This window comes from Platalea leucorodia (assembly GCF_965183815.1).
Source record: "Platalea leucorodia genome assembly, chromosome: 1".
Classification (NCBI taxonomy): Eukaryota; Metazoa; Chordata; class Aves; order Pelecaniformes; family Threskiornithidae; genus Platalea; species Platalea leucorodia.
In genome coordinates this window covers 122,738,954-122,752,852 of record NC_138823.1, presented here as the reverse complement: position 1 = coordinate 122,752,852, position 13,899 = coordinate 122,738,954, and the positions used below count along the sequence as shown (strand labels likewise).

Genomic DNA, 13,899 nt, shown 5'->3' with positions numbered 1-13,899 from the left:
TTAACCAAAAATTCATTCAGAGCATCCAAGTTATTTAATTCCCTTTCAAAGTTTGGGTTCTTAGATCCAAGGCAGAGCTAGGGAAGGGAGAAGAGGTGAAGAGGTTTGGGCAAGACAAAGGGAACTTCAGTACTTTTTCTCCTTCTTCCCTACAGCATCTCCGGCTGCAGGGGTTTTGCTACCTCCATTGTCTAATCATTTCAGCCAGCCTGGTATCGCCTTCCTCCCTCTTAGATCTGAGCCGGTTCACCCGGCTACTTGATGCTAATCAACGTGAAGGGACCAGATACAGAACACAGACTGTCTGAAGGAGGCTGAAGCAGAAAGGAAATGCAGATTTAGATGACAAGGGATACCTGTGCCAAGGCTAGCGAGGCAACTAATTGGATTTTGCGTAAGCCACCTTGCTTTGCCTGCCTATTAAACACTATATCACTTCCCTCCCCCCATAATGAATACAGCTTTTCATACCCCGACCCTGCCTGGAGTCCACACCATTGAGGGGTTTCATCAGCTTGAGCTCCTTAGCAGCCCTGTTCTTTGCTGAATGACATAAACTGGCATTAAGAATAGGTTTCAGAAGTGACATCATATACAGACTGAAAATGCTAACCTTGAATTGTATTTGCAAGGATGTTACTTGAGAAAAGCACGACTTCTCTGTAAGAAACTGGTTGCCAAATGAGCCGGCTGAGTAAGTCCTCCAAAGTTTTTGTGGCTAGAGCAGCCAATCAGAAACCAATGAAGACAAAGCTAATGAGTAGTTTAACATCCTAAATGACTTCTACGACTATAAAAATTATGGTCCTTTCTGTAGATAAATACAACTCAATTGCTGTGCAGCATCTAAGGACTGAGATATGAAAATGAAGCTATTAACTGAAAGAACAGTTCAAGGTTGTTTTTTGCTCCAGTGTGTAAAAGCGAGCTTAACGTTAACACCTGCACTGTTAAATTAAGGTTCTCCCATTTCTACTCTCAATGTGGAAAATTTTTTTGACATTGTTGCCAAGAGACCAAGATAGGAACACTAGGAAATACTGTCAGTAAGCACGTACTACTTGAACTCACTTCACTGACTCAGAGGCATAGGAAAAGTAATGAAAGAACTGACAAGGAAGCATCCAGGTGAAAGAAGAGCCTTTGGATCTAACCCAAGCCCAAGTGTATAGTATGCCACTACAAGCTTAAGTGGCCAGCCAGAGAACCCAACTACTCCGGTCTTTGCAGAGACACAGTGACCTTACCTATATCCAGTCAATGCCAAAGGCTCATGCAAGGGGAAATGAATGTACACATTATGTTAATTTTAATCATAGTGCTTCAGAACTTCCAGCAGAATCTCTCTAATAGTTCTCTGGAAGGCCTATCTTCCTGGATCATAGAGAAATTTTAATTTTAACTAGCAGCATCACATGCAATCAAAACCTAGAACTGGCTCCCTGAAAATATTATTTCAAGAGTAAGCCACTCTGAATGGAAGCTGCTGCCCCCCGCTCCCCGCTTCAGGCTCACATGAACATTGCTGGAGAGGTTTTCCACTTGTCTTTGGTACAGAGACAAAGATGTTAGGCTGGCTTGACACAGCTGCTACTGTTTAGAGAGTAACAGTTCAGATTCAGAGGTACTTAATGAACTACTTTTTGACAAGATGCAAAGATGGGATAACATCACCTTTGCCAGAAAGGCAATAACATGAAGATAAAACCATGTTTGTTTTGACAAGCCACAATTGTCTAAAAGTTACCCCACCGAGTATATCACATTTGTGTGCATTTGTACACAGTCTGTCACTGGGAAGAGCACCTCTCAAGAGTGGCCTACAGGTCTGGAGCAGACAGCCCTCCGACAGCCTGCCAGCTATGCAGAGGAAATCGGCTCAAGACCCTCCGGGCTTGCTTCCACTCCCACCAGCCTGCTTAGGCCAACCGCCCGCTAACCTCCACACCAACCATCTCGCCAACCACCCTACAGCCTAACCCAAGTAAGGGAGCCGTGCTTCAGCAACAGAAAGCTCAAGGGTCATACGTGAGTTCTCTGCTCTAGGAAGAGGCTCAGAGTCCTTGAGAAAATAATGCTAGAAGAGAGCAACAGCTACCACAAAACAGTACTGTCAATTAAAATACACGTTGTCTACAAAGCAGAAAGCAGACACCACCTTCACTCTAAGAAAGGGTGTGCTGTTACCTTTTGGGACAGCGTCGACAGCCACCACTTATAACCCTAATCTAATTACTAATCCTAATCTCACCAATGCTTCCATGATATTGGGGGAGGGCAGGGTGGGAATTCCACACCCCCACACTTACAATTGTATTAAGTACAAGAGGGGAGGAAGCAAGAAGAGTATTACATCTTTCCCCCCTTACCATTGTATTAAGTACAAGAGCAGCTCTGGGAAGACTGGGACCTCAGTATTCCAGTAATTCTTTTGCATTTCACCCTCTCCAATTCCCTAAGGTTTTGTTGCTGTTAGTTTGGTCGTTATCTCTTTCAGGGTAGAATCCACTCCAGACCCCTGCCTGACATTTCCAGTTATGATTTTTTTTTTTTAATAAACAGTCGCCCCCCCCCCCCCAAAATATTTGCCCATCCATTTAGAAGCCTTTAACAGAAGCCAACACCAAATGCATTGTGCTGGTACACCACTGTGACATTACAGCTGCATCTACAGTAACTAGAAAGGGGAAAGTTATATTTGCCATTCGTTCAGTCTAGTGTTCAGTCAATTCAATATGATTCAATAGAGAATTTAGTTATCTGCACAATAGTTTCTATAACTTGCAAGCGTTGCAGTGGGAGAATCACAATTGTCATTTTTCCCCTAACAAATAAGCATTGTTCTCCGAAGGGAGATGGTTCTCGCAACAGCTCTGGCTGGCTTACTTATCAGTCATCAATTAAAGAAAATCTGGTTTCCAATTTGCTCATCTAGCCACAAAAACCGTGTTGAGGACACGCTCAGCCGGCTCATTTGGCAACCAGTTTCTTACCGAGAAGTCATGCCTGTCTCAAGTAACATCCTTGTATGGATCAAGTATTCTTGAAATTTGAGTGACTTTGTCTAGCAGCCTGCAGACCCCCTTCACGCTCCAACTTCAATGTATTAAATCTCCAGTGCCTTTGGGCACACCATATATAGCAGTGGGGGCGGGGTGTGCTGCAGGGGGGTGAAAGTTAACTCTTTACCAGCATTGCTTTTCGAGGCAAGAGAAGGCTTGGAGGCATGGTGAGTCTTCCCATTGTCTAAGGAGTTTTTCCCCAAAGCAACAGATTGACTCTGCCTCACATATACGTGCGCTTACTACAACATTTTAGAAATATATAGTTGACTTCCAAACCACAGAGACACAGCAAGCTGCTAGAACCTACCTGATTTTTCTCTTACACCCTCAATCACCTCACGTGGCATGACTCAAGGTTACAGAAGATCAGGAATAGTAACCTCATCAGGCAACAGGGACCAGTACCGACTAGTTGACTGGCAATTCACAGACCACACTACCAGCCCTCATAGAGGAGAGCAGCATTCCCTAGTCCCTCGGTATTCCTTACTCCCTCGCCGCAGCACTAGGTTGGATTACAAAGCTTAGAGGCATCCATAATGCAGACAGCTTTCAAGCTTTGCTTGCACCAAAGATTCAAGGCTAGGGATTTTGATATTGTACACCTAACTGTCTGACAGTGTGAATGGTGTGAGCAGTAAGAACCACTGAAGTGAAGGGGGAGGGAAGAGGGGGAGGATTTGAAGTTTGATAGCTGACATTTCCCCCTAAATAATAGTTTGCCTTTTGTTAACCAAGAGCAGCTGAACAAAAGGCTGTATAAAATTAGCCTTCTAGCATATGCCTGCCACTCTGGACAGCGAGTACCTAAACTTGTGAATGGAACCCACAAAACCCAAGACAACATGGGACAAGAGGAAGACACAGCAACAGGCTCTAACATTACCATCCGAGAATCCTGTTGAGTTTGTTTTCTGAATCTCAGGTCCCTGGCAGCCTTTTAATCCAGCCAAACACAGCATTTGGTAGTTCTGTACATTTACAATACCTTAACCAGGGAAAGGAAATATTTAGGAAATATTTACAGTAGATGGTAGTTTATAACAACATTGGCTATCCCCAAACCTATGTTATGGGCATGTAATACAAGCAAACAACTAGAAAAGATAAGGTTTAGCAAACTTGACAAAATACCTTTAAATATTTTGGTTATGCATGGAGACCAACATTAAAGGGAAAATGATGCAATACAAGCTTAGCTATTACCTTTAGCTCACTAAAGGACACTTCTCCCTGCAAACCACTGAGATCCAAGGGCAGGCAGTCACTATTTTGACAGTCCCAGAAAGTACTGGTACTGAGAGCAGCCTCAGGGATTACTTGTACCGTCTTGGTGAAGATCATACTGTGGTAACCCACAAGAGTAAGACATAACTACTGAGGTAACAAAAGGAGGACAGCAGCCTTTGACTGGATTAATCTGTTCGTTTCAGAAACAAGTTTAAGATATTTCACATGTTTCTTTGTTCAGTAAAGACCATTTCCACTATAGCATTGAAGACATACCTCACCACCCCCAAAATTTTAAATATTCAACTCTGAAAAGCGACTTTCACCCGTTACTGGTGAGACAAGCTTAAAGATTTCCTCAAGTTGCCTACCTACTGCTGGAAGGTAAGCCATCTTCTCCAAATCAGCACCAGTACAGAGGCATAGCACAAAGTATGCAGAATCATAAAACAGTAAGCTTCTCATTCAAAGTTTCCAGTTTGAATCTTAGTCACTTCAAAAATATTTCACCTACATACACAGAAAAACTGCTGACCAGACACCATCCTATCCAACAAGCTCACCATCTGAGCTTTTAGAAACACATGTTAAACACTCAAGTGAAATGACAGGATTGGAGCTCTTATTTCTTACAGCTGAACACGTAACTATGAAGTAATTCTTGTGAGGAAGTGTCAGTATTGCACACATATCCAAGAGGCAGCACAGTAGGACGACACAGAACATATATTCGTGAGCTTCATCTGTATGTACTGAGTTTTACTCCTTTTCATGTTAAACAGCTAGAGCATTCAAAGCTGCTCAGCATTTTTAATTCCTAAATAAGATTATTAGCTACAGACTCCATAGTTGAAAAAGTTGTTATTTTGTTGAGTGTTGATAAAGAAGAGGAAGAAAGAAGTAGCTTAGAGTCAAAAGAACTTTAGGAAAGAAGTGCCAGTCCTTTATTAGCCACATACAATTGCTCCTCTTTCACATGGGAGGGGGAAGGGGAAGAGGAAGGGATAAAATTGTCCGAAGTAATATTGCATAGTAAAGAAGCTTTTGAACTCAAGTCAGAAAACATTTAGCAAATAGTATTGCTCTGATTCTTTAACATATTTTTGTTCCAGTCCTGTGACTTTCAGAATTGATTTGGATGCATAAGCATAATCTGTTAGATAAGAGGACCAAACCTATCCCACCCACATAGCCCTTCAACAAGCACAGCCAGGGAAAGTAGAAAACAGCCCATGGAAGGAGCTGCAGCTGAGCCCATGACAAGAACAGCTAAAACAACAACGTATGCCTAATATATTTTAGGATCAGGGACGTCCATTCATTACGTTAGCTAATACTTGCATTGCCAAGCAGTAGTCCCGTCCCCATCCAGTACTTCTACACCTTTAATTAAGACTTAGAATGGTAGGGTAAAAGCATTACTAAAAATTATGTACTACATAATCATGATCCAGATTATATTTGTAACCGCTCTATTGAACGTGGATTACAGCTAAAGACAATAAACCCCTTCTGTGAAATCTTATCTGTGGTAACATTAGTCTTGCATATGGCGCATTGTCTGTACAGCTCAAGATCTGTGCTCTCAACACATCACGATTCTCTGTCTGATGGAAAGACACCAACAGCTTCGCAGGAAGGAAGGCAGTATGGGAGGAGAGCTAGGAAGAGACAGGGTCAAGACAGTATTGAAAGAGGAATGATACCTTAACTTTAAAACAGAGGAACTAGGTAGTTTTCCTCTAAGGAAGCATGGTCTAGCAAGCATGTTTACAGGCTCTAAAGGCTTAGCTGAAAGGAGAAACTCCTACACATGATGCAAGATTTCTTCACTACATCGAAGCAAAATTCAATCAGACCCTCTCTCCAAGTTGAGAGATACACTTCAAGACATCAAGTTAAAGGAAATTAAGTTCTCCGTATACAGTAGACTATAGTTTCATGCTTATTTATTGTATGCATATCTCCAGTCCTATTTTCTCAAGAAAGTTGTTATAACCTCAGAAGTCTATGCTGCAGCCTGCAGGTTTCTACTTCATTGATACTGTTGGTTTTTCAAAGATGTTCTCAAAGTAAAAACAGTCCATGAAAGTCTCCTGAACAGACAAGGCATTTATGTTTCATCCAATTTTTACTCACTAGAAACTACCTGAAGTCATGTTTAATTAGGCCGGTAATGTAATGATATCAGATTATCACCGGGAAAAAAAAAGACCCAAACCACTTTGCTACATTTACCTTAAAACATTGAGAGTATTTGAACATTAGTCACACCAAAGCAGGGGAAAGGAGGGGAGGCTTTGATTCTGTCCAGTACCGTTTTAAAGCTGTTTCAAGCCCAGCAAAGTTCTCATTCAAAAGAGAAGCAGTTAAATAAAATACTTTTACATACAGAGAAGAGCCAGGAGCTAAAGGTATGCTGAGGAAAGGGCAGCTGAAAGGAAAGTAAGGCAGAGTAATCTGAGGTGACCTGTTTAGCACCAGATATCTGAACATTATTTGTAAGCAAAAGAAGTGTGAAATTAGAGATTATTAAAACCCTTCATCATTCCAAAGATGTTAAGTCCACATTACATAGACCACGTATGAACAAGATAACTCACTGCCCTGCTTTCTTCACCAGGAAAAAATTAGAAAGGAAAACACAAGTGTCAGTAACTGAATCCAACATAACTGCACGTGCATTTGATACCAGAAGAGAAAAGACACAGTAAGTACGAAAAATGAAGGGTGCATCAGTATAAAGAAGTATACGCACAGTTTCTTATATATACTGGAAGTACATATTTCTCTAGCTCATGTGCACGTTCTCCTATAAAGCTGAAGCTATAGCAGCCATGACAGCTGCAACACAGTAAAGTATTACCTACTAAGACTGGTGCCTCCAGGAGGCACTCCTAGAAGTTTTAATCATTTTGTTAGGAGGTAAAAAACCCCTAACCATTGGAAAAAGGAGCAGCAAGAGCCTGCATCACATTTGCATCACATACTGCAGTTTCATACAAATAGCCCTTGAGCAAGAGACACAGAAATGGGGACACAGCAAACAGGTTTGGTCAGACATGTGGGTGGACAGTGTTAAGAGCACCATGGAATAAAGCTCAGTATTAGGCAGTGACAGCAAGCCATTACACAAAAGGGACCATATCTAACCCGCCCTTCCTTCCTAGCCACACTATTCCTCCTTTTCCCTCATACCAGTTCAGTTTGGGCCAGATTCCTCTGCAATTCAAATAAACTTATACCAATGCTAGAAGGAGGAGGAAGGGGAAAAAAGTTTTCTACCACGTTAAGCGAGTTAAATTGGCTCACAGAAGCATCTCCTGAGCGCACACAACCAAGGCTGGTGAAAACAAAGGAAGAAGTGAGATCCCCTCCTTTGAGTAGCCCTGAGATGTTAAGACAGCTGGCTCCCTATTGTGAAACCAGAGCTGTACCCTACATTAGAGCAGCTTTGGTATGAATTCAATCAGCAAATTTAGCCAAGCTTCCAGTTCAACTGACAGTTATGTGTTTGAATGCCTTCTTCCATACATACACAAGCCTTCAAAAGTTGCATCTTTTACGGTCTGTAAGACAAAATAAGGAGAAGTGTCTTTTTTTGTAGTCTAAAAAGACAATCAATTCAGGAATATATGCAACCCAAGAATTCGATATAGCAATCTAATTTTAGCCAGTCTTGTCCACATGCACAGATAACCCCATGAGCCATTTCAACTCACTGATCTGGCAAGAAACTTCTGAGTTTGTGAATTAATCTGATCAATGAAGAATCTGACCAAAGCCAGAACTGATGCAAGCAAAAGGAAGGAACAGCATGGCTAACGGCAAGGGGAAAAAACTTGGAAATCCTTTCTTGCAGCGGGGGGGAGCTGTGCTGCTACAGGGTTTTTGCCTTGTAGTCTGTGAACCACTTCTAAAATGGAATCTGTAAAGCAATATGAGAACTAAGGGGTCACAGACCATTAAGTTGACTGAATCTGGCACCTCTGCACTTTCCCTAGAAAGTGTTAGAAGTCTGCTATTGAAGTGATTTGGCCATCCACCACTGTTATCACCAAGTGATACTAAAGCATGTAGTAGCTGAGAGCTGGCATAAAGGAAACCCCACGTTATTTAACCTGAGACTTGTCACCTTTTTCACTTTCTGCAACAGCAAAGTCCTTTGAATCCAGGTAGTTTATCTATACGAGCCAAGTATCCTACAGCTGTTCCAACATTTTCTAAGCATCTGGTTTGGTTTGCAGCCTATTATTAAGAATTCTATGAAAAGAAAAAGAGGTGCTCTTTCAGTCGGAGAGATGAGACAATCAAGCACACTTTGACCTATCAGTTAGCATATTTGATTTAATTATGGATAAGACTAAGGTAAAACCTTTTGCAAGTTTAAAGTCCTGTTCTAGTGGCTTTTATGACGATAACATCTAGTTACTACTGTAATGTTGATAATTCTATCCACACAACAAACATGGTCACACAGAATAAAATTTTCAGGGTTGCAACACAAATATTGCTACACTTGGAGAACGCTTTGAAGCATCTGACAGATTAAGCGTTTCCCTTGCTGCCCTGACAGCATTTTACATCAGACAGTGAGGTTCCAAGTGGTAAGCAACCATACCAGGTTTCAACAGCAGCTCTGCGACAACGAAAAGACTAGCTTTTGCTTTTTCTGCAGGAATAGTTTCCTTTCCTTTCATGCATCGTTGCAGTATTTGCAGGCACTCTCCACCCTGAAAGCAGTGCCCAGGGTTCCACTTTCTTTAATGTTTGCCACTACAGCAACCGTCAATATTCTCTGTTGTCAGTGACTGCCTGTACTCATCGCACACAACCGGTTACTGTTGTTTTACAGGAGTCAACGGCTCAACTGAGAACAGAACCAACTCAACTAAAAAGAGGCTGCTCCAGACATGGTGGTGAAGAGCTGAAATCTGCATTTCTCTGCACTGAAAGGATGAGCAACTACGTTGATCTTGTCTTGCAAACGCTTATCTGTAGTCTTGCTTTGAGACTTGGAACACCCAGTCAGTAGCCACCCACAGTGCTATTTCCCTCCTCACTTGAGGGAGTCTCAAAATGGGGGCGGGAGGAGGGAAAATTGTGGGGACCGGGCAGTGCTTTCCAGGAGGAGGGATAGAAACACCAGAGAGAAACAGAACCAAAAAGGTAAGAAGTGAAGTTGTGTTGCTGGAATGACAGGAGTATCATGTTCTAGGCGAGGAGGTAGAAAACAAGGGAGCCAGCTGCTTTGGCCCAGAAAAGCCCCAGGGACAGGGTCAGACTCAAACTCCTTACAACTTACCTCAAACAGGATGATGAGGATACATCCTGGGGAAGGAGAACTCCCTATCCGAGAGAACTACTGTTCCAGCAGCTTACAGATGAGACCTGCCTGTGCCCAAACCTACCTGCATGACATTAGTCTGAGGGAATATCCTGCCCCTACACCAGCTTTTCCCACTTACATACTGAGCAGAACTGGTAGTTTGTAACTACCAATATTAAGGTTCCAAGCTGCCATTCCAGCTCTGCATTTTAGGTTTGTTTTTACACTATTAGACAGCCAAACAAAGTACTTAGTGCATCACTTAAGTACTTTCTTGGAAGGCTGCCTGTCTATTATCGTTCCTTTTATGAGGCTGTAAATAGCATTCTTAGAATTAAACAAGCAATAACCCTCACAGTTTTGCAGCCACCCTCTCTCAAAAAAATCGTACACCTCGCCCACATTTTTAACGAAAGTGAGAAAGATTTACAGTATAAACTGTTCCCAACAGTCATAGTCTCTCCCAAACATTTCCCCTTGAGTGAATAATAAATACTTGCGAATACTGATCAGGCACACCCACATTAAGGAACCACCAAAACTCACTAATCAAGAACAGTAGTAGATCATTAATTTGCAGAATAAAAGCCTTTCTCAACAGGAGCTGAAGGCTTGAAAATGCTCACTTGTTTTAAAACAATTTCTAGGTCTACAGGACACAAGGACACCCAAAACCAATTCTCAAAGACATGTACTCTTTTCAAAGCACACTGTTGAAAATAAAATATTAGTTATGTAAAATAAATTAACAAGCTTTTTTAGAAGTTAATTCTAGAAGAGCTGTACAGTTTAAGCAACGCTACAATATCTTCCTTCCTTTTGCAATTTAAGCTTTTAAGTCTACAAAATACCTTGGAGCTCCTGTCCCAGCTACTCTTCACCAAGTGGTGGAGAATACATCTGCTTTAGAAGCTGGATACTCTACACTACGGCCAACAGCCCCCCTTTGTTTCATTTCACACATTTCAACAAGAAGCTTTACAATACCGAGAACACAAGAACTAGAAGCTTTTTAGCCCATACCACAAGTCCAAAGTTATACTCCAAAACAGAAGCAGAAACATAGCTTTTCTAGCGTATTAAGAACATCATGCTTCATTTCATGCTGGCATTCAGTATTATGTATGTTCTTTAATAAGCCCACTAGCAGGGAGATACTTAGATACCAGAAAAAGCCGTAAGCAGCTCAATTGCCAGTAAGGTGTTTGGGGTTTTTTTGTTGTTTTTTTGTTTGTTTTTAAAAAACTTCCTTGCCCCTCAAGCACACCCCACCCCCCACAAATGTCATTTTAAGGGTTTTCTTCCACAAAATCCATGCTTTCTGTCCTCTGACACTAGCAACTTTAAGAAATAAGAAAAGCTCTTCCAGAGCTTTCTAGAAATTTCAGAGGTCCAGCAGCATTAGACGAGCTAGGAAAAGCATCCTTGCAAACGGAAGACAAAGGCATCACCACATTTCACCAGGCTAAACGCCTTCACCTATCAGTTAAGCAAGCATCCCACAGAAAGCTCTTGTACTACCCTGTCCTCAGGCAGGCTTTTCCCCTGAAGCGCTTTGTGGTGTTGTCCAATTTCATACTGGGAGGAAACCACCTCCAACACTGAAGTTACTGGAAAATTCCAGCAAAATCCCCCGCGTTGACCCCCAGAGCAGAAGGAGGGGGGACAGCAGACCGCCATTTTCCAGTTTCAGATGAGAAAAAATTAAGTTTCAAACTGTCACAGCAAGAAACTCCGTCCCAATGAAACTTAAGACACTTTCAGCACGTTTTGAAGAAGCCGCAGCCTCTTTTAGATCTGTGAAACAACACTTGGGATCACCAGAAACAAAACTTGCCAGCAAAGCGTTTTAAGTGAAGACTACCTAAAGCAAGTTCCCATTTTTGCACGAGTTCTCGTTTGCACCACAGAGGCAGCTAGTTAAGCAGGACACGTAGCTGGTACAGGCAAGGGTGAACACCTTTGCTAACTTTCTGGCTACTTTCAATTAAAAAGGGGGGGGGGGGGGGAGAGTCCTTTCCTCGTTACAGTTATCTTCCTTCTCTATTTATTCGTTTTCTCTTTCTCGGATGGGTTACGCGCCGAACGCGGTACAAAGCAGATTCCACGAAGTAATTTAAGCTTTGCGTTAGAAACATCAGGGGCCGGGGGGGCCGGCAGACTCGTTTTCCTTGCTTGCACCTCCCGGGTCTCGCTCGCCCTCGCTCCGCGCCCGCCCGGCTCCCTCCGACCGGCAGCGCTCGGGCGGCCCCAGGCACCGACGGCCGCCTCCCGGGACCGCGGCTCCCGCACCTCGCAGCGGCCCCCCCCGGCTCACCTCCACCACCTCCTCCTCCTCCTCCTCCTCCTCCCGGGCGGCGGCGCCCGGAGCGAGCGGGGCGCCCGGGGACGCCGCCGCCTCGCCGCACGCCCTCCCCCGTCCCGCCAGCGGCTCCCGCCCCGGCCGCCGGAGGGGCGCGGCGGCCCCGCTCCCACCCCCGAGCCCCGACCCCCAGCGCCGCGGCCGGTCCCCGCCGCCGCCCGCCCCCCAGGGCCGTCCCGCCCGCCGCCAGGGTGCGAGGCGGGCGGGGGCCCTCTGGCGCCGGCCGGGGGCGGGGAGGCGGCCGCCCCCTCCCGCGTCCCGCCGCGCACCGGCTCACCTCGTCGTCGTGGTGCTGGCAGTAGCTGGCCCGGTCGGGGAAGACGGAGAGGATGTTGTAGGGCGAGGCGGGGTAGGGCGGGCTGAGGGCGAGCGGCGCGGCGGGGCCGGCGGCGGCGGCGGGGCCGGGGGCGGCGGCGAAGCGCTCGATGAAGTGGTCCTTGGTGAGGCGGACGCGCTGGTGCGCCCGCACGCAGTTGTCGCACAGGTGCTCCTGGCAGTCGAGGCAGCGGGAGCTGGCGGCGTTGCCCTCGTCGCAGGAGCTGCAGCGGGGCTCGCCCTGCCGGCTGTGGGGCCGCCGCATCAGGAGCGCCGCCGAGCCGCCGCCGCCCCCCGAGGAGGAGGAGGAGGAGGACGTCGAGGAAGGCGCGGCCGAGGCGGCGGCGGCGGGCGAGGAGCCGGCGGCGCGGTGCGGCGGCGGCGGGCGGCCGTGGTGGCGGTTGTTGCCGCCGCCGCCGCCTCCCGCTCCCGCACCGGAGCCGGCGGCGGGGCCGGCCCCGGCGGCGCGACCGTTCTTCTGCTCGTCGGCGGCGGCGGCCACGACGACGACGTCCAGCAGGTTGCTGAGGAGGAAGTTGGAGGAGGGCAGCGCGTCCATGCCCGAGGGCTCCGAGATCACCACCTTCTGGTCGCAGATGGGGCAGCGCAGCTTGAGCGCGTCCCCCGCGCCGGGGTGCCGCTGCGCCTCCAGGCACTGGCGGCAGAAGGCGTGCAGGCAGGGCAGGACGTGGAGCCGCCGCGGCGGGCCCCCGCAGGAGGAGCCGCCGCCGCCGCCCCCGGAGGAGCTGGAGGTCTGCGAGGAGGACGAGGAGGTGGAGGAGTTGGAGGAGAGGGGAGCCGGCGAGCCGCACATCTCCTTGCACAGCGGGCAGATCTGGAAGTCGGATTCGGTAAACGAAGCCATTTGCGATGGGCCCGACTCCACGGTGGGGGGGGAGGGGGGCAAAAACGTATCTCCCCTCCCTCACCAAAAAAATAAAAGCGTGGGCGGAAAAAAAAGAGAGGAGACGGGGGGCGTTTGGAGAAGGTAGTTCTGCAAGCGGCTTACGAGCAAGCTGGCATCGATCAGTAGTTTTGCCAAGTGGGATCGATCGGCCGGTTTTGCAAATACGGTATCATCGATCCGGCGGTCTGCAGGGAGCTGGATCCTCGCCTCGTACCTCGCTGCTGCCGCTGCCGGGCTTGCTGCTGCGGGGGGGAGGTATTTTTGGTATCAAGGTGTAGCTGTCCCGTTCTCTCTCAGCAAATGGATCCTCTCTTCCCTCACATGTGCTTAACCCCCGATCCCCCGTTGCATTAGACAAATCGTATCGATTCCCTGATGGGTCAATACCTCACACAGTCTTCTCATTTCCCCCTCGGGTCAGCAGTTTGACAACGTGGTTTGGTTACTCGTCTTCTCCCCAAACAGAAAGTGCATGGGCGCCAACCGCCCGATCCCCACCGCACCCAGCGGGGACCGGACCTCTCTCCGCCGGGGCTCGGCTCCGGTTCCCACGGCCGCAGGACGGGGTCGGGGCGCCGGGGCGGCAGTGCAAGTCCCTCTTGGCCGGGCGGGGAGGAGGCGGGTGGGGGGCAGCAGGGGCTTAACTCAAGTTTCGCTCTTTCTTCTTGGGGCGTTGGGTTTTTTCCTCTTT

The 13,899-nt window shown here is 46.7% G+C and overlaps 1 protein-coding gene across 1 annotated transcript in view; it reads right to left on the bottom strand.

The window, feature by feature from the left end:
* Positions 1-13,172, bottom strand: part of TRIM71 (tripartite motif containing 71) — a gene marked incomplete at its 3' end in the record, with an annotated part of 56,450 nt that extends 43,278 nt beyond the window's left edge. Inside the window, exon 1 of the mRNA XM_082321900.1 lies at positions 12,264-13,172. Within this exon, the coding sequence (XP_082178026.1) occupies positions 12,264-13,166 (903 nt within the window). The 5' untranslated portion in view covers positions 13,167-13,172. The remainder of the gene's footprint in view (positions 1-12,263) is intronic.
* Positions 13,173-13,899: the final 727 nt, after the last annotated feature.